The sequence below is a fragment of the Molothrus aeneus genome, chromosome 1, assembly GCF_037042795.1.
Source record: "Molothrus aeneus isolate 106 chromosome 1, BPBGC_Maene_1.0, whole genome shotgun sequence".
Classification (NCBI taxonomy): Eukaryota; Metazoa; Chordata; class Aves; order Passeriformes; family Icteridae; genus Molothrus; species Molothrus aeneus.
In genome coordinates, this window is record NC_089646.1 from 25,038,064 (window position 1) to 25,056,977 (window position 18,914).

The window sequence follows — 18,914 nt, forward strand, 5'->3', positions numbered from 1 at the left end:
TTGTCTCCAGCTAGCAGTACCTTTATCTCCTTTACCTTCATGCAATTAATCTCTGTTCACATTTGAGGCATGGATCTCTCTCATCATGTTAATAAATGACATGATTCAAGCTAAATTCACAGCTGTTGTTTTTAACCTGTACTTGCTTGCATGTCTGCTGCATTTCAAACTTAAAGGTTTATGGTCAAACCTCAGCTCAGTATTGTTTTAATTAAGTCTCACTTTATTGATTGATCCTTATTTTTGCTGATTTCAGCATGAATGAGGTTGGGCTTCATCATGGAACCCTTAGTGGGTAACAACTGCTGCCTTTGACACCAAATCACAGAGAAGGGAAGCTGCCAGGGAAGTTGTACCACTTTTTCATTGCTGTTGAGTGGACCCTTCCAGCTGTTTTTTAATGTTTTTAGTCAGGCTAGAAATGGTGGCCTTGAATTGCATTACTTGTTTCTCAATCCGTGTCTTTTCTCCACTCTTAGAGATACTAAAGCAGCATAAAACATTCAGCAGCACTGGACACCATGATGTGTCTCATTTACTTATGCTTTGCATGTATTTATGAAGGATTTCTAGAAGCATAATTTCATTAAAGCAGCCTTCTTTTTGCATCATAATGACTAAAAATCCATGTGAGATAGGTTTGTGAATTCTTGTTAAATGTCTATCCTCTCAGTCTTCTTGGAAGAGAAAATTTAAATGTTTCACATCGATGTGAAATACCTACATCAGTAGGTATTAAAATTAACATTGAGTCGCTGCTGTCTTTTCTGTTTCAACCACTACTTCATGTAAAACTGAGAGAGCTTTTTGGTAGCTTTGTGGTAGCCATAACATAGTTAATGGACTTCCAGTAGTATTTAAAAGTATTTTTATATTTCCACTTTAATATATTTACTATTTAAAAGAAATGAATGTGTACTAACAGCTCTTCAGGAAGGTGAAACCTCATGTGGCAATGACCCAGCTCCTGTCACTGCACTGGGCAGCCAGCTGGCATGTGTGCTCCATCCAGGGACACTGTGAGAGAGCCTCCAAGAAGGGCTGTAAAAGAGCAGGCTTCTGGAGAACTTTGGAATGTTTGTGTAGCTACGTAGCAGGGTGCAGTGATAAAGTAAAACGTGGCCACGCAATGATGTCTTCTGTAGGTTGTCTGTAAAAGAGGAAGAGGAAATGTGGGAAGTTGTTTTCCTTTATTTGAAGTGATGAATATGATATATCCATGGGACTCAAGCTCAGTATAATTATTACCACTAGTAATACATATTCTTTCCTTACTGCCAAGTGCAGACAGTTAAATGAATTAGGCTGGCAAACTCCGGTCTCTAAAATATGAAAATATGCTTTTCCTGACTAATGTTTCTGACAGTCTGAATAATCACTGGTTGAAGGCCATGTTGAAAGTATGATAGTAGGTAGTATAAATAATATAATCAGGTTAATTCAGTCACTGTTAAATTACTGCTTTAGAGATGAAATAAACCTTTATACCTGGTTAGCTTAAAAAAATCCAACGGCTGTGTATATTGCTGTTCTAAAAATGTTAATACATAATATGGAACATAATCCCCATGATATTCATAGGTGATGTAAATGTAGATTAGTAATCTTCAGGTCAAGCTTTGTTTGGATGAATGTGAACTGAAACTTCATAAGGCCTAAAGACTAATACAGAAACACTATACAGATTATAATTTCAATGTATTTGACTCTGCTGATGTTTATTAATAGTTGATTAATATTTTAATGAGTTAAATTAATTGTTTTAATTATTTATATGCATAGACCAACATAGACATTAGGATCACCTTTTGAATTTATAATCAAAAGCAATAGAAACTTACACTCATTTGACTTTTATAACTGTACTTGTGCTTCATTGAATAAAAAAGCACAAATTAGAAAACCTGAAGTTTGAATGAGCAGGAGAAATTTGTCTTTTAAAAGCCTTTTCAAACTTTGTAATATCACAAGACAAAACTAGTAGTTAATTTAATAATTTGGAAATCTTTTTTGGAGTGGGTAGCTGAATGATTTTTGATCTGTTTCCACAGGTTTTCAATACGTACTCTAATGAAGACTATGACAGGAGAAATGATGAAGTTGATCCAGTGGCTGCATCAGCTGAATATGAACTTGAGAAGCGTGTGGAAAAGTTGGAGCTCTTCCCAGTCGAGCTAGAAAAAGGTATCATGTCTGTGTGTCATCTCCACTTCCTGTGACACTAACCTACAAGTTTGAGGAAGTCTACACATGCCTACAGAGTCTATCTTGAATTTCCATGAGTTGGTTGTGTTCACTGTGGCTTTTTGGATTTCAGGAATTGTTCAGTGAGGAATTAAAGAAGCAGCTCAGAGACAGGCAGTTTTTATCTTCTTAAGAGAATTGTTTAGTGATACTCCATTAACATGATTTTACACAGTGTTTGATGTAATATGTTCATTCTTCACTGGAGGAGTAAAAATCTTGTCTGTTGTTCTAAGCTCCTCATAAGGCTGCAGATGATACTTTTTGTGTGTAATTAAAATGGTAGTCAAATAGTTTTCTTAAAAGGAATCAAAGTAATATTAGTGTTATTGACACAGAAAGCCAGGAGGAACCAAAGCATGAATGCTTACCTACCAAATAATGTACAGATAAATGTAAGAATTTTCTGCTTTTTCTTGCCTCTTTCACAGATGAAGATGGACTTGGCATAAGCATTATTGGAATGGGAGTTGGAGCTGATGCAGGCCTTGAAAAACTGGGAATATTTGTCAAAACAGTAACAGAGGGCGGGACAGCAGAAAGAGATGGCAGGTAAACGAGAATTTGTATTTGGAAATTTTATCAGCAAGAGTTACTATAAGTTATGATTTTCATTGGGAATAGTTGTTTGCTTAACATATGTCATAGTAATCCAAGCTGTAAAGTTCGTCAACTTCATTGGTAAGGTCCAAGTAACTGATGTGGTTATGAGAAGATACTAAATTGTTTAAACTTTTAAAGAAGAACAAAGTAGCCAAAGATAAGTGTTTGTGACTACTGAGAACCCAGATGCTTTAGCGTGAGTAAGGCTGCTGATTCCAAACTCTGTGTCACTTTTGAAAGTAGTTTTGATTCTTAAGGTGTTGAGCTCCCACCTATTCTATTGGCTTCAAGCCAGTTTTAGATAGGCAATACTAAAAAAATAATTCAGTTCAACATTGGATAATTTGGTCTCTCTGCATATGATGTCCTTGCAAAGAGATCTTGATAGGCTGGATCTATGGGCTGAGGACAGCTGCATGAGGTTCACCAAGGCAAAGGTCCAGGTCCTGCACTGGGGTCACAGCAGCCCCAGGCAGGGCTGCAGGCCTGGGGGAGGAGCAGCTTGAGGGCTGCTCAGCAGAAAAGGACTTGGGGTGCTGGTTGACAGGGAGCTGGATATCAGCCAGTATGTGCCCAGTATGTGGCAGGAAAGCCAAAGGCATCCTGGCCTGGACCAGCTGCAGTGTATCCAGCAGCACCCAGAGAGTGACTGTGCCCCTGTACTTGGCACTGGTGAGGCCACCTTGGGTGCTGTGTCCAGCTCTGGGCCTTTTGCTGCAAGAAGGACACTGAGGTGCTGGAGTGTGACCAGAGACGGGGAACAAAGCTGGTGAAGGGTCGGGAGCACAAGTCTTATGAAAGGGAGCTGGGGGTGTTTAACCTGGAGAAAAGGAGGCTTGGGGATGACCTTATCACTCTCCACAACCACTGGAAAGGAAGCTGTAACCAGGTGGGGATCGGTATCTTCTGACGTCTCAAGTGAAAGGGTGAGAGGAAATGGCTTTAAGTTGTGTCAGGTGAGTTCATATTAAATATTAGAGCCTTTTTTCAATGAAAAAGGCTTTGGAATAAGTTGCCCAGAAAGGTGGTGGAGTCACTGTCTCTGGAAGTGTTGAAGAGGCATCTGGATGTGGCACTTGGGATGTGGTTTAGGAGTGATTGAGCTGCTTACTTGATGGCTGAACTGGATGGTCTTGGAAGATCTTTTCCAACTTTGATTATTCTGTGATTAGGAAATAATTAGTGTATCTGAATGTTTAAAGTTTTACTAAATACACTCCTTTCAACTTTACTAACACAGACTCTTACTTCATATTTCTTATTTTGGATAGTCTTCTATTCTGGAGTTCAGTTTTCACACCTATAGCACTGAAAGTACATTAATTAAATTGGAATAGGAAGCTGTACCATAAACCTCGCCCCCTAAAGAAGTGAAACGGTGTGTGTAGTCCTATGTGCTAATATAAAACCTGCTTGCTTCTAGAATTGCTTATTTGGTATGTGCAAGCTAAAGAACTCCTTTTCAACATAAAATTATTCATATCATATGGGGCACGGTTATCTGTGTATTCTACAACACCTGCCAATCTGTGTATTATAAAATATCTGCCAAAACCAAGTCAACCTCTTCTCATTAGGAGACAGGAAAAAACTTTACTATGTAATAATTTAATAATGAAAAGGATTCTTAAAAATCTTCCAACCCATACAATTTTTCATTTTGTCACAGTGCTTAACTTTGTACATTTTCATGCCAGTAAAATATTACTTCTCTGATATGTAAGCAATTAAATCAACTTATCTGCATTCTCCTTTTCTGATTTTAACCATTAATGTGTTGTTATATTAGTCATAAACAATATGAAAATATTGTTTATAAATAAGAGTGGGAATAAACTCTTAAGATGTTGATAATGTCTTCTAAAAAATACATTGCAGTAACATGTTCCTTGTTGAACACCTCTAACTTTTCAGCCAGGCAAAAAATTGTTCTGCTGTGGAAACCCCACAAAAATTTAATCAAAAGACTCTAGGAGGCAGGGGGTTGCAAAGTTTAGTAATGTTGCTTGGAAACTACTGAACTATGTTGTCTTCTAGATTGGGCTTGGAGGGGTCTTTACAGATCTTGGCAATAAGATATCACGTTGAAGGCCAAGTACTGATTTATCATAGGCTTAAAAATTATGAAGGAAATGAAGCGGACACCTCAAGATGTCATGACTTTATCCATTACTTTAAATTTAAGTGGATGTTTTTCTGAAGGGTATGCTTGACCTCAGCTAGAAGGCATTAAGCTCACGACTGGTATTCTTTGTAAAATTCTCTGGTTGAAAATCAGTCACTCACTGCTGCTCTATCATGATCTGTAATTTCTTTTCATCTCATTATTCACATGTTTGAGTGGGCTGCAGAAGTTAATGTTCCATCACAAGTCTGTTCTTTCATTTCCCTAGATGGCATCTGAAAGGAACTTGTCAGCTGAGAAAAAATAATATCGTTCTTTGACCATTCTAATATTTGTGTTGGTTTTCAACTGGCAGAATGTTCAGTCAGCTGAGAAATAGGACTCTGATTTTCTCTTTGAGAACCTGACTGATCATTCACTTGGGAAAGGGATATATAATCCTCTCAGTCAGGACCAGACCGTTCTGTATAATAAAGTGCATCAACTGCAAAGGGTCCTGTTAACTTCATCTTTATGAAAAGCCTACTTAATCATTAACACTGATAGCAAAACAGAGTCTCCCACCAGAAAATAAAACTACTTCAGTAGTTGCATCAGATATTCTGAATAATCGTATAGCAATCTTCAACCAGGTTCTTCTGAAGCTACAATTTAAAATGTTACAGTATCTGTAGGATAGTTGTTCTATTTTTTATTGAAAGACCTATCCAATTATGATATAAAGTATTTGTCTCCTCTGGCTAATACAAAATCTGTGCAAAGGGGTCTCTCAGTGATTTAACACCACTGGCTTGATACATGCTGCTGTAGACAAACAGGTAGCATTTAGCTGTCATATTTAAAGGTTTTGTGTGCCAGTATCTGCCCAAGGAGGGTGGTTCAAGATGAATCCAAAGGCAAGCATGTTGATAAGTATTAGGAAAGGTTATTAGTAGTGTGAAAGACAGGAAATCAGTCATTACACTGAATATGAAAAATTAGACTAAGAATTAGAGTATGAAAAATAAAATCTTTTCCTAGATCAATCAATCAATAGCTGTTTCTTTCAGATTATTGTGGTGATTAATGTGTCATTCACTTTATGAAGTATTTTGATAGCATTGGGAGCAACAGTTTTGAATCATTGCATAGTTTTTAACTTGAACTCTAGAGGATGTCTCTGCACAAATTAAATTTTTCAGTTCATCATACAGAGCAATTGTGCAAATAATTTTTTCAATTTTAGTTGGTATGCTTCTGTAGTTGCTACTTCATTGTTATCTGCAGGCAGAGTTTAAAGTCATGAACATTAGAAAATAATTGCCTAAAGAATTACCAATGTTATTAATGCTAAAAGCAATACAATTTCTGTAATTCAGACTTTGGCAATCTGAGCCTAATTTTTCATTCGTGTTTGAAATTAGATTTGACACAAGGGGCCTGGAGCTCCTGTCGGAATGGGCTCTCACAGGAAGTCCATTCCTTGTATGTTGATATGCATATATGCTCCTATATAATTAAAATATATGTGTAAAGGAGTTTTGGAGAACAGTGGCCATAAAAATAAGAGTTGAAAGTTAAAAAAAAAAAAGCCAAAATTAGATAAATATTGATGTGAGTGCTGTATTTCTCAAATGTTTCAGGGCAAATTGAAATAAAATTCTGAGCTTAAAATGCCAAATATGGTTTTCAAAATAGGAGTTTATAGGCTGCCTTTTTCAAGGGAGATCCTGCCTGGAACACTGTGACATTCTGTAGTGTGAGGCTGCCAAAGAATAAATACTGTATTTCTTACTCATCACTGGAATCCAAAGAACAAAGATGCTGCTTGAACACATGTAAAACTGCAAAGCATTTCCTCAGACTTGACAGAGAAATTAGTGCTCCAAGTACAAATGCTTCAACATTCTGTTGAAGCCTCTGTTTTTTGAAAAGAAATCTTATTACTAATATATCCTAAGATGTTAAATACATTAATTTAGGTATTTTCATATAATTTAAATAGAATTTTTTCATAGCTGTTTCTTGGTTGCTTTGTAAACTCTGTTATTTGGATCAATAGAATCCATGTGACTACTTGAAAATTGCTCCCTTTGACTAGTTCTGGATGTGTTTGTTTGGTTTTTGTTTTGAAACTATTAAGAGATCGTGCATTTCTAAAGAGCAGTGTAGCAGTCATCTTCCAGGGATTCGTAATCCAGGGGAGTCCAGTGCCTGCTGTAGGGATTTTGTAGCAGTGCTTGCTTTAGATAAAAGCAACATGGCTTTCATCTGTCTAAACTTTTTCTGCATTAAACAGTGTATCAGCTGTAAATAGGTGTTTGGTTTCAGAAAGAGAGTCCTCATTACAGCAGTCCAAGGTTTTATGATCGTGCGCAGCAAGATCTTGCTTACACTGGGAATTCATCTTTTTGGAACAAGTTTGATGAAATATCTTAAGATAGTATGTCACAATTGGGTCTGATACTTAAGTTCTTTTCTCCACAGATGAGCAGGTTGTTTTAGTTAAATACTACATTTTTTTTCCATTAGCATGAAATGCCAGAACTATGTCTTATGCTGTTTTTCAAGATTGGCTTAGGAAAGAATGATATAAGAGCTGTTCAAGTATCTCATTTAATTTAATTCATATGACAAATTCAAGAGTTTGTGTTGCTGTATTTCTATACAAGGAAAGAGACTGGATAATTAATTGATGATATTAACTGTAATGGTAACTTTGAAGGTGGTTTAATGAGATTTCTGTGTGCGAGGAATGATGTGGTTTTCATGTTTACCTCAATCATTTTATGACTGAGCTTTTGTTTAAGGTCAAACTAGAAAGATCTCTCTGTGCTAAGTTTTGCTGAAAATTTGCAAGAATTCATACCATTAATTATGCATTTGTGTTTTTTCCCTGAAAGGATCCAAGTGAATGACCAAATTGTGGAAGTTGATGGCATCAGTCTGGTTGGTGTTACACAAAATTTTGCTGCAACTGTTCTTAGAAACACCAAAGAGAAAGTCCGGTGAGTATTTTAGAGGGAAAAAAGAAATTTTAATTAATACTTAAGATTACTTGGCTTCCTTCGCAGGCCTTTCAGTTTGCCCAGGCAGATTCAGAGGCTTTTGGCTTCTATGTCTTATCTCCTTTGATCTCTCCTTCGATCCCAAGAGAGATCAAATACAGTATTACAGTTTTATTTTGGCTTAGATTTTTAAAATATTACCACCAAGACAAGCTGGAATTGCAGACAGATGATGACTATGCTCTTGATCACAAATCTAGATGTTCATGGGCTTCAAGCTGTTTGCATTAGTTGGGATGATGCAGGTCATGGGTGTTGGTCAGTTCTTGGTCAGCTTCACTGGAAGCTGCTGCCAGTGATCCCTTCCTTGCTCCACCCATGGAGACACTGACCATGTTCCCGCTCCAGGGTTGGAGCAGGAGGAGATCAGCACTCGGGTCCCTCAGATGCCACCTCAGCACAGAGGAGAGGAGAGTATTGGATGCAGTAGTGACAACAGCTGCCAAATTAAGGAAAGTAACCAGTATTAATTAACTGAGGTCCCAGCATCACCTGTGGGTTTCTCTCTGCACCTATTCTGTGGTTCATTGAAAGGTGGTGTCCCTGTAAAAGTCTATAAATTAATGAACAGACTCGAAAATGTAACATATACTGCAAGTACACTTTAGAACTTGTGTGGTTGTGAGAGAAAAACTATAAAATGTCATTAATAAGAGCTTTGTTTCCCTAGAATTGAACTGGTTTGCCATTTAAGACCCTGTGCAGTCACATAGTTTTTCAATAGCTTGTTAATTTCAGTAAAGATTCAACTCTACAAAATAAATCCAAAAATATCTTTGACATATTGTAAAAGCAGCAGCCATTCTGAAGTCACCTTTTGGTTCTCTCTAGGAAGTACAGCTGAATTCTTTAATTAATGAGTTCAGAGCTGACTTCTTTTGAACCATGACTAAACTATGGGTGGTAATATATGCAGACACCCTCAGATGGTGGTGCTATATGTTGGAATGCACATTTCCACTATAATTCTGTAGCTGATCCTGCATGACATTGAGGAATAATGCTGGGATGTGGATTCTGCATAGAATTTTGGGGGTGGTTGATCGATCTTTTATTTGAGAGAGGTTATTTAGGAAAAAAGAGAATATTTGAAACTGTAATTATAGGCGAGTATATTTTTGTGTAACATTTACATTTGAAGTTCCACCATTACTATTTCTGCAAAGACTCACACATGCTGTGAGTGTTCCTACTGACTAAACTATGAAAATGAGTATATACTTTATTAGGTTTTCCACAGTTGGGACCTTCAAACATAAAATTCTTATAACAGAGAATAATGTGTTCTCCGTGTTTCAGTACACAGAGCAAATGTTATGTATATTCTGTGTTTGATGTTCTAGTTCAAAAGGAAAAAGGAAAAAAGAAAACACTCACATAAAACATACCTATTGTATACATTTAAAATCAGCTTAGTTTGTGTAATTATTTCTGCATAAGTTATGGAATAGAGTACTTGCTTCCATGGGAAAATAATGGAGGAAGGAAAAATCATAAAGTGATTTTCACACAGAGCTCCCGCATTCATCTCTCAGGAAATAAATTACAGTGAGACTGGTTGCAATCTAGACCCTTGTCACAAAACAGGGAGCTGAAAAAAATATTTCTACATTATTGTTGAGTTCACATTGTCAAGTGTATTGTGCACTGGGATCATTGGCTTCTGACAGGTCTCATTTGTCGAAAAGATATTTGAGTTTCTTCATTTTTCCTTGTAAGATTAAGATACTTAGTTTTCATGGAAAAAGTGACCCAGTGTGTTAGTGTCAAAACTAGACCCAAAAAAGCATAAAATAATATTTAGTTAATAATACATTTAAAATACTGTGTGTGTTACAATATAAAATAATACTAAAATATTAATAATGTATACATAAAGAGCACACCATGTGGTTGGCAGTATTTTACTAATGTGTATTTCTAATTAGAGGAAAGAAATGGGTAGAATTTGGTGCAACTTCCTCAATTTTCTTTTCATTTTAAACTTCATGGAAAAAAATGTTCAGAAAGACTTTTTTCCACTTTATGCAAGCCAGCTGAGAAATGCATGATGTTTTCCCTGGTTTGTGGTAGGCTGGGAGTGAGACTAGACAAGGTAGCCAAGCCTTGTGTGGCACAGACTCCTGCTTATCTTCTGGTCCACTCCTGGATGGTGTTGTTGCCTGATGCTCTACATTGGTTTTAGTTGCACAAAATGAAAAATGGTTCCAGAAAGCAGTTTTTGGGAGAGAGATATTTCAGTATGCTCGACGTTTTGGCTTCAATACAGGTTTGAACATTTGCTTGTAAAGAAAGTAAGAGCTAATATTGATGAATTTAGATATGAAAGGAAATAAGGTATTTTTAACTTCCTGACTGTTCTTCTTTTAACATGTGACAAAAGAGCCCTGCCTGCTGCTTGTTTTGTGGTGAGAAGAATTGGTTTCTGACAGATCCTCTTCCCTGCTGTGTTAGAGCTAGGATGGAGAATCCCTCATCTCCACCTTCTTTGGCAGATAGTGAAAACCTCTGCAACTGAACTGCTCCAGAACGTTAGGGACGACATGGGAGAGTCTTCTGGGGCAAAATGCCTTTTTTGTCCCCAGCTGTCAGCTCCTGCCTGCTGGCAGTGCAGGGAGCAGTGCAGGGAGCAGTGCAGGGAGCAGTACTCCTGCCCTTGGAGTGCACCATTCCCATGGCAGTGCCATTAATGATCCGTGTCACTGCAGGAGGCAGGAGCAGGGGAAGAGGTTACTGCTCTAAAAACCCCTCCTGCCTTTCCTGAGGAGGATGTCCCAGCTGACTGCCAGCGTGTAGGCAGTGTACAAGCACACCTCACCTGATCCAAGGCAAGGCAGCTTCACAATCCTTCCTTCACAGGAGGAAGCACGTGCAACTTACTTGCAAATCTGCTGTTCAATAGTGTCAGCTTGATGGGGTTTATAGAACTGCTTTAATAGGCATAGTTATCTTTGTGATCATAGTATACAGAATCTGTGCCTTTCTTCTGCCTGGTGTCCTGTACACACAGAGATTTGTGTGCCTTTCACTGGCATTACTTCACATTTATATCCCTCAGCATTAGGTATCTGAAGTCATTTTGTCCTTAATCTAGTCAAATTGATGGCATCAGTCTGGTTGGTGTTACACAAAATTTTGCTGCAACTGTTCTTAGAAACACCAAAGAGAAAGTCCGGTGAGTGCATGCTGGTTTTTATAGCAGGGTTTAGTATGTGAGATCACTTGCAAAGAAAGGACACTCATGAATAGAATGACATTAAAGCCACTTCTTAATTCTTTGCAGTAAATGCAGTCAATACCTCTTCAGAGAGCTTGCATAATACCAATACTTTGTGATTTATTTTTCTCCTTTGAGCCTTCTGAACACTTTGAATGATGCTGACAGTGGAAGTCGTTGACCTAGAATAGATTTTTGCAATTTTTCTACCAGAAAAAATGTATCCAGACTGTCTGTAGCTGACATAGTAAAGAATTTGTGCAAATGAAGACATGGCTTTTACCTTTTGAACTGTTCTAGGTGAGGCTGAGAGGAGGTGAAGGAAGAAAAAACGTAAAAAGCATCTGCGGTTATTTTATCCATTAACAGTATTGGATTATCCAGCAGGTCATCATACCATAATGAAAGATTATTGGCTCAACCAGTTTGACTTCCACAGTGATAATAAATTAAATTATTCTTTCTTATAATGTTTTCTAGAAAGATAATCAGTACCCAGCAGATGTAGTCTGGTAGCCTATGAGGCAAAGGAAAGAGATGGAATTCTTTCATAATCCCAGCTGGCATCAGCTTCTGCTTTTCAGGATGAGAATTAGTGTCCTCGTGACTCTAATCAGGCAAATACAACTATAAATGCTATTTCAATTGATGTAAATATCAAGTCTTCTTTATAATTTTATATAACTATTTAGTTCATTAATATCTCATATTAGTGGATTTCAGAATTTGATTATAAACAGGAGGGATTTGAGATGTGTGTTGTTTTCAATATTGTTGACTGTTGCCCCTGCTCTAAGATTAATGGTTCAGAGAGCAGAGCCACACTAATACCACTAATTGTTCTGTGCTTCTTTTGACCCCATTTAGGATGTAATCCATCAGCTTGAAGTTTGCAAGTGGTGCCTGCAGTCATAAAAGATAGGATAAGGAGATAGCTTGACAGTGGAAATCCCATCCTGTCATGGAATTTCTCCTGTATTGTTTTGCTTGCAGTCTCCCCATGGACTGTGAGGTTGAGTATCAGACCTGTTCTTTGAAGCTGCTTGGGTGATGTTTAGCCTTTGTGACCACACTTTCTTCCCCCGTTCATCATACTGAAAGGGTTCTGGGAGACCCTACGGTCCCTGCCAGGAAAAGCTCACTCAAAAGAGCTGTATGCCTCCAGGGAATTTTAGTTCTTTTTCCTTGAACATACTCACAAGAGAAAAAAATCTTGTTCTTTCATAGAGAAAACTTTATCCTATTATCATACTTACTGAATAAAAAGATTTGTGCTCACACAGCTCTGGGAAAGGCAGGGTCCCGGGAAAGGAGGACATGGTTCTTGAAGACTTAATGGATTGATAAGGAGAAAGGATCTTGCATGAGAGAATCATCAAAAATCCCAGTCCTTCATATGCTCCTTGTATGCTTTTAGCATTTTTACTTTCCTCTGAAAGGTTTCTTTTAAGGAATTTAACCAAATTCAGTGTTTTACTGGAGAGGCAAATTTTAAATTCTGTGTCCTCCTTCCGTATCCTGTTGTATGAATGTGACTAAACATTTTCCTGGCTTCCCACACTGTTGCTAGGCACTGAGCGGATGCTCTCATGGTGCCTTCTGAGTCAGTTCTTGATTTTTTTTAGGGAACCACACAGAGCCTGTGCAATCCTATTCAGTTTATTATGACTTGTACCACCCTGAAAGTTATTAATTGTTTTAATTCTCACCTGCCAATGAGTTTACCTGCTTTTGTTTATTTAAATTCTGCTGAAATGCATCAAAGTATTTCCATCTTAAATAATTGGCTAGCCAATTTTGCCATGTCTAATTAATCTTCTAGATCATTAAAGAATGTGTTCTAACAACAACATTGCAAATATCCAGCCCTTTGGCTTTTCACTATTCACTGTTCTCTGTTCTAATAAAGAATAATTTATTGCCATTTTTTGTTTTTTCTTATTTGGAAAGTTTTAATTCAAAGCAGGGTTCTGCCTCAACTCCCAATTGTTCATAGCCTAAATTCTGTCTCGTACTAAATTGAAAGTGGAATCTTTCATACAAATTTTCACGTTTATATAGCTCTTATGCAAGGAGCTATTAAAGGGTAAAAAGTAAAAATAATTGGTTGTTCATTAACATCAACTTGAAATGTCATTTATTCCTTCGTAATTCCTCACCCCATCTTGAGATGAATTTTTTCTGAAAAATACACCATTTCCTAAAACAGTATTTGCATGCCTGCTGTTAGTTTTGTTTGCCAGCACAGCATCAGGAAGGGCAGTTTATAGAGTCAGGTCTTTGCAAGAGCTGAGGCAGTGCAGGGGACAGATGAAATCTGCCTCAGGAGCCAGGCAGCAGCAGAGTGCCCCGATGGGAATGCTGCTGCTGCTGACAGTAACACTGAGCAGCCTGCCTTTGGTGTGCCTCCCTTGTCTAGGTAATAATTCCCCTCTCCCAGTGTGCATGCCTGTGCAGATTTTCTTTTGCTCCTTCTGACATTGCCTGCCTGTGCTCTTACCCTGTGAAACAGTTGGGTCCTTCAAAATTTGCAGGCATTCTTCATAGAGCAGATCCACATTGTGGCAGAAGCAGGACTGCTAATTACTGGGTAATGAGGCAGGACCCAACCCAAAAGATACCACACTCCATGTCTGCTTCAGAGAGCTGGGTTATGTTATGTTTTCTGAGGGTTGTGGTTTTGTTCTTCCTTTCCTTGTCTATTTCTTTTTCCTTGAATACAAGTGCCCGAGCTGAGGAGATGAAAAAGAGAAGGAAAGAAAATCCCTTTGCTCTGCAGTGCTGATTGCTGAGCTGGGACTTCATGCTGGGCTGCTTCAGAAGCCACGTGTGCTTGGTGCAGTTTCTGCTTCTTTGATAAACCTGATTTATGGATCCTGCAGAAACTACATGTGTGGTGCTGTGTGCTAAAGTAGTGTAAATTTCTCCTGTTTAATCCACTGTGGTTATACTAAAGATTCCATAACATGTTTTCTTTCTGGTTTCTGCAAAGTACTCCTACAAGCACTGGTAATTGTCCTGTAAGACTACCAGGAGTAGTGTGCTGAACGTGAAAAATTACTCAAGAGTCCTCTCACCCCTTAGCATGGGTGAGATAAGACTGCAACCATCACTGCTTAGCTGGTTTATATTCCTTGGCTGTGCCTGTGGAGTAGACAAGCTGTGCCTTGGACTGTTCTTTGTGCTGAGGCCAGCTGGCACCAGCGTGGCTGGGGCTCCTACCCTTAAGGAGTTGTACCTTTCTGAGCAGGGTGGCCATATCCAAATTGTCCATTGGAAACATCCAAGCTGACTTGACTCCTAGCCTTTGCTAATTCCTGGACTGTGTCTGACTATTCTTTAGTAGAATATTAGTTAACTTGGGTTAAACTGTTTCCAAGACTGTTTCAGTGATGTAAAATACAATTTTAATATGATGACCGGTTACTAGTACTTGGAAGCATTCCCTGGCACTGTGTGATTTACTGGCATAAATAGCCCCTGTGTCTTTATTTCTTGCTAATTTAAATTTTATGGCAATTTTTTAAAAAATATTTGTGCATTTGGACAGGAAATTATGTTTTAGTGTGAAATATATAAAGAAATATTCATTTAAATATTTTGTCTGAATTATAAACTATTTTTCTAGGTATTGGAGCATGGCTTTTAAAATTAAATATAACATGAATGAGTAAGGTTTAGTGGGACTAGATTTCATTAGGAGCAGCTTTTCTTTTCTTTTCCTGGAAAAAGGAACAAGTTGACAGGTTTTGAATTAGTTCATCCTCAACTTGGTTGAGGATGAACTAATTCATAGATAACTTGATAAATTCATATTCAAATTCAACTTGAACTAAATCATAGATAACATGATAAATTCATAGATTATCTAATGTTTAGATAACTATGTTATCTAAACATAAACTCCTAATCCTGCAGCTGAAATATCATCATATATGTTTATTTAGCTAATTTTTTTACTCCTTCATCCAAGATACTATTTTGTGGAAGCTCCCACACAGTTTTGGTGCACCTTGATTAATAGGATACAACATTGTGACAGCTGGGCAGAAATACCTGCTGTTCATCCTTGCAGGATAAGTCACCAAACTGTATGGATGGTGCTGTAGGAGCATTTAGCTGGACTGTGCTGTGAGGATGGTCTGTCTTGCCTAGAATCTGGATCATCTAATCATCCAGATTAAGGACATGATCTGAACTCAGAAGCTTATTGGTGACCTACCTGTATTTTCTTCTGGATTTCTTCCCTGTGGATGCCTGCAAGAATGAGAGTTAGGGAAGACAGATCTCACCTGAAAAAGCAACCTGTTTTTTTTAGAAACATGGCTTGCTAGTACTTGTACCTTCTGAACAGAAGTGTCTGCATTCAGGTATGTTAAAGCACAGATTTACAAATGTGTTCCTTTAAAGTGGTCATTCCCATAAGAGTTATGTGGTGCTATAGCAAATGCTGATTAAATTATCAGCCTGTATTCAAGGAAACCTTTTAAGCAAGGATTTTGTTGGAATACTGTCAGGCTGTCTGGAAAGAGATGGAATTGATTCTTAACGTGTACTCTCAGAAGAACAGAGCAATGTAAGGACCAGAATCTGGAGAGATGCCAAAACATTGAATCCCTTGGCTAATTTTGAAGTACTCTTGAGTAAAGCTAATATGTCAGTAAGGCCCTAGACTAGAATTGATTTCTGGAGGAATAATTAATCTAAGTGCACGGATATTATTGTGTGGGTTTTTTACATGACTGCCTAATTGTCTGACTCAATATCCATTTAGTGTTTATAGTAGCATAGTTTATCAGGGGCTTCTATCCAAGATGCTCTGGAGAGTCTGCTAAGGCTTTTCTGATGCTTAATCTGTGATTTTGCTGCTCATCCACCTACACCACTGATACCACTGCCCAGAAGGCAAACCACATCCTGGGCCAGCACCAAAAGAGGAATGGCCATCAGGGTGAGGGAGGTGATTCTGCCTCTCTTCTCTGCCCTGTGAGACCCCACCTGCAGTGCTGCATCCAAGGAAGATGTGAACTTGCTGCTGTGGGTCCAGAGGAGGCCACAGAGTTGATGAGAGGGCTGGAGCATCTCTCCTGGAGACAGTTTGGGAGTGCTGGAATTGTTCAGCCAGGAGAAGCAAAGACTCTGAGGAGACTTTATAGTATCTTCCAGCAATGAAAGGGGGCTTATATAAAAGAAGTAGAGTGACTTTTTACACAGATAGTGATAGGAAAGGGAGAATGGTTTTAAACTAAAAGAGGAGAGATTTGTGTTAGAGATTAGGAAGTTCTTTACTCATGGGGTAGTGAGGCACTGGAACGGATTTCTCAGAAAATTTGTGGATGCCTCATCCCTGGAACAGTTCAAGGCCAGACTGAACAGGGCCCTGAGCAACCTGATTTAGTGAAAGGTATCCCTGCTCATGGCATTGTATCTTCTAACCAAGAATGGTAAGTTGAGGTCCTTCTGTCTGTTTTTTAATTCAGGATACTTCATCCTGGGGGTGGGGACAAGTAGAGGCTGCAGAGCTTCTGCACAACAGTTCATCTTACTGGAAACTCAATCTCCAGGGTCCTTGGAGGCTCTTCCCAAAGTCTGCTTATCTGTACTGGCTCCATTGAGCCAGCATCCTGCACTAGATACTACACAGATTGCCCTCTTAGATGTTTCTTATGTGATCTTGAATAACTGCAGTCATCACCACTTTCATTCACTGATGGTCATCACTTCATTGTGTTACTTAGGGTGCTGATCTCCAGGCAGAGTTCTCTTGTTTGCATTGGAGTTTTGGATCACTTATCAGTTATCTCCAGGCAAATCTTTTTTATTTCCCTCTACCAGTCCTCTTGATTCCAGCCTAGTAGCTTTAAAGATTGCTGTGCACATGCCTATCTCTGATGCAGGGGTGGACCAGGTGGATTTACTGACATAAGTTTGCACATGAGGTAGATAGAGTAGCAAAGGGCTGCAATCACAGGATCTTCAACAGCCTGCAGGAACGGGCTGACAGAAACCTTATGAGGCAAGGGCTGCTTTGAGTCTGGCCCCTGGAGCAGCATCCCTGTGCAACTAGAGCTGGAGAGCAGATGTGCAGGCAGCATCCACCAGGGAAGAGGTGGAAAGAACATCTTCACTAGAAAGAAAAGATTGGAATGTCAGGTGCCTTATTGCTGTCTCAGCTGCCTTCCATGAGGCAGAATGGATGAACCCAGATTCTTCATACTCTTGGTATAGAGGGACAAAATGACAGGCAATGCAGAGAAGTTGCAGCAAGGGTAATTCTTATCAAGGCCATGACAAAGTTGGCCTTCTTTTCAAGTCAGGGACTTAAGTTGGACTGGTTTCCTTCCAACTGAAATTATTCAGAGTGTTTATGAGTTTTCACATCATTTCATATCAAGAGGTGTAATAGAAGCTCATAGGTTGTGAATTCCTGTTGTGTAGTCAGTGACTTCTGCATTTGAGAGTGCTGTTTGGGAGAGGTTGATCTTGTTCATTATAACCACACAAATTCCAGTTTGTTCTGCTGTGACTAAATAGAACTGCTTTCTTAACAGGGTTCACGCCCCTTTTAGCACTTCAGATTAATTATGTGGCTGTTTACCTAATGGAAGCAGCCAGAGTAGGTAATTGAAGACATCTTGAAATAAATGAGATAAATGATAGCTGAAGCAGCTTCAGACTTTGAAGCTCAGAGGAAAACCATTTCAAAAATCATAGAATGGTTTGAGTCAGAAGGAGCCTTAAAGTTCATTTAGTTCCAACCCCCTCTGCTGTTGTCAGGGACACCTTCCACTAGAGTAGTGTGTACCTTCCACTAGAGTAGAGTAGTACTCAAAGCCTCATCCACACTGGCCTTGAACAGTTCCAGGGATGAGGCATCTGACTGTAAAACTCCCTGAATGAATTTTACTGTACATTTTTTACATTTGTACATTTACTGTACCAAACTGTATTTTAGGAAAGGATAGAAGAGAAGATTTTGAAAACTGTTACAGCAAACCCCCTATTCTTCCTTAGAATGTGTTTGCTGTATTCTTGATTTTTGTTGGATTTAAGGAAACCATGCTAATGTATTTTTAACTGAGTACATAATTCCTGAAGTATTTTCAGGAGAAATCATTAACTCATTTCACTAAAAGTGTGTGCTGCAGAACTTCAGTTTCGCATCACAGCTTTGATGCCTTCGCATTTTTTTTAGTACCACTTATTTTCAAAGTGGAAATATTTTTAATTAATTTTTATAATAATGTTTCTGGTTTCCATAGTTGATAAAAAATCAATAAGTTATTTCAAGAAGCATAGGTCTGCAGATCCTCTTTTAATACAAGCTGGACATATACAGAAGGCTGTGTATCAAGTGTGCTGTAAAATATTTAAATCATGGATTGCAGGAGATGTAGGAGTTGCTTCCAATTTCAGTGGAATGCTTTTCTTAACCACCACTACTGTAATTAATTTTCAATTTCTCAAGACACATAATTCTTTTAGATACTCTAAAATCCATTATAGAGTCAAATATTAATTATATTTCTAGCTCCATCCCTGTTCATTTTAACCACAACCACAAAGAATATTTCACAGCTGGTAATTCAGCTAAATTGCATGTAACTCTTGAGTATCAAGGGCAGTTCATGCCCTGCCTCTCTCCTTCTCCTTCCTTCTTTTTTGCAGACTTCAGAAA

At 38.4% G+C, this 18,914-nt stretch overlaps 1 protein-coding gene across 1 annotated transcript in view; it reads left to right on the forward strand.

Annotated features, from left to right (window-relative positions):
• The window catches only part of PPP1R9A (protein phosphatase 1 regulatory subunit 9A), a 130,587-nt gene that overhangs the window by 65,385 nt on the left and 46,288 nt on the right, over positions 1 to 18,914 (forward strand). Inside the window, exons 3-5 of the mRNA XM_066553506.1 lie at positions 2,052 to 2,184; positions 2,676 to 2,796; positions 7,855 to 7,959. Of these exons, the coding sequence (XP_066409603.1) occupies positions 2,052 to 2,184; positions 2,676 to 2,796; positions 7,855 to 7,959 (359 nt within the window). The remainder of the gene's footprint in view (positions 1 to 2,051; positions 2,185 to 2,675; positions 2,797 to 7,854; positions 7,960 to 18,914) is intronic.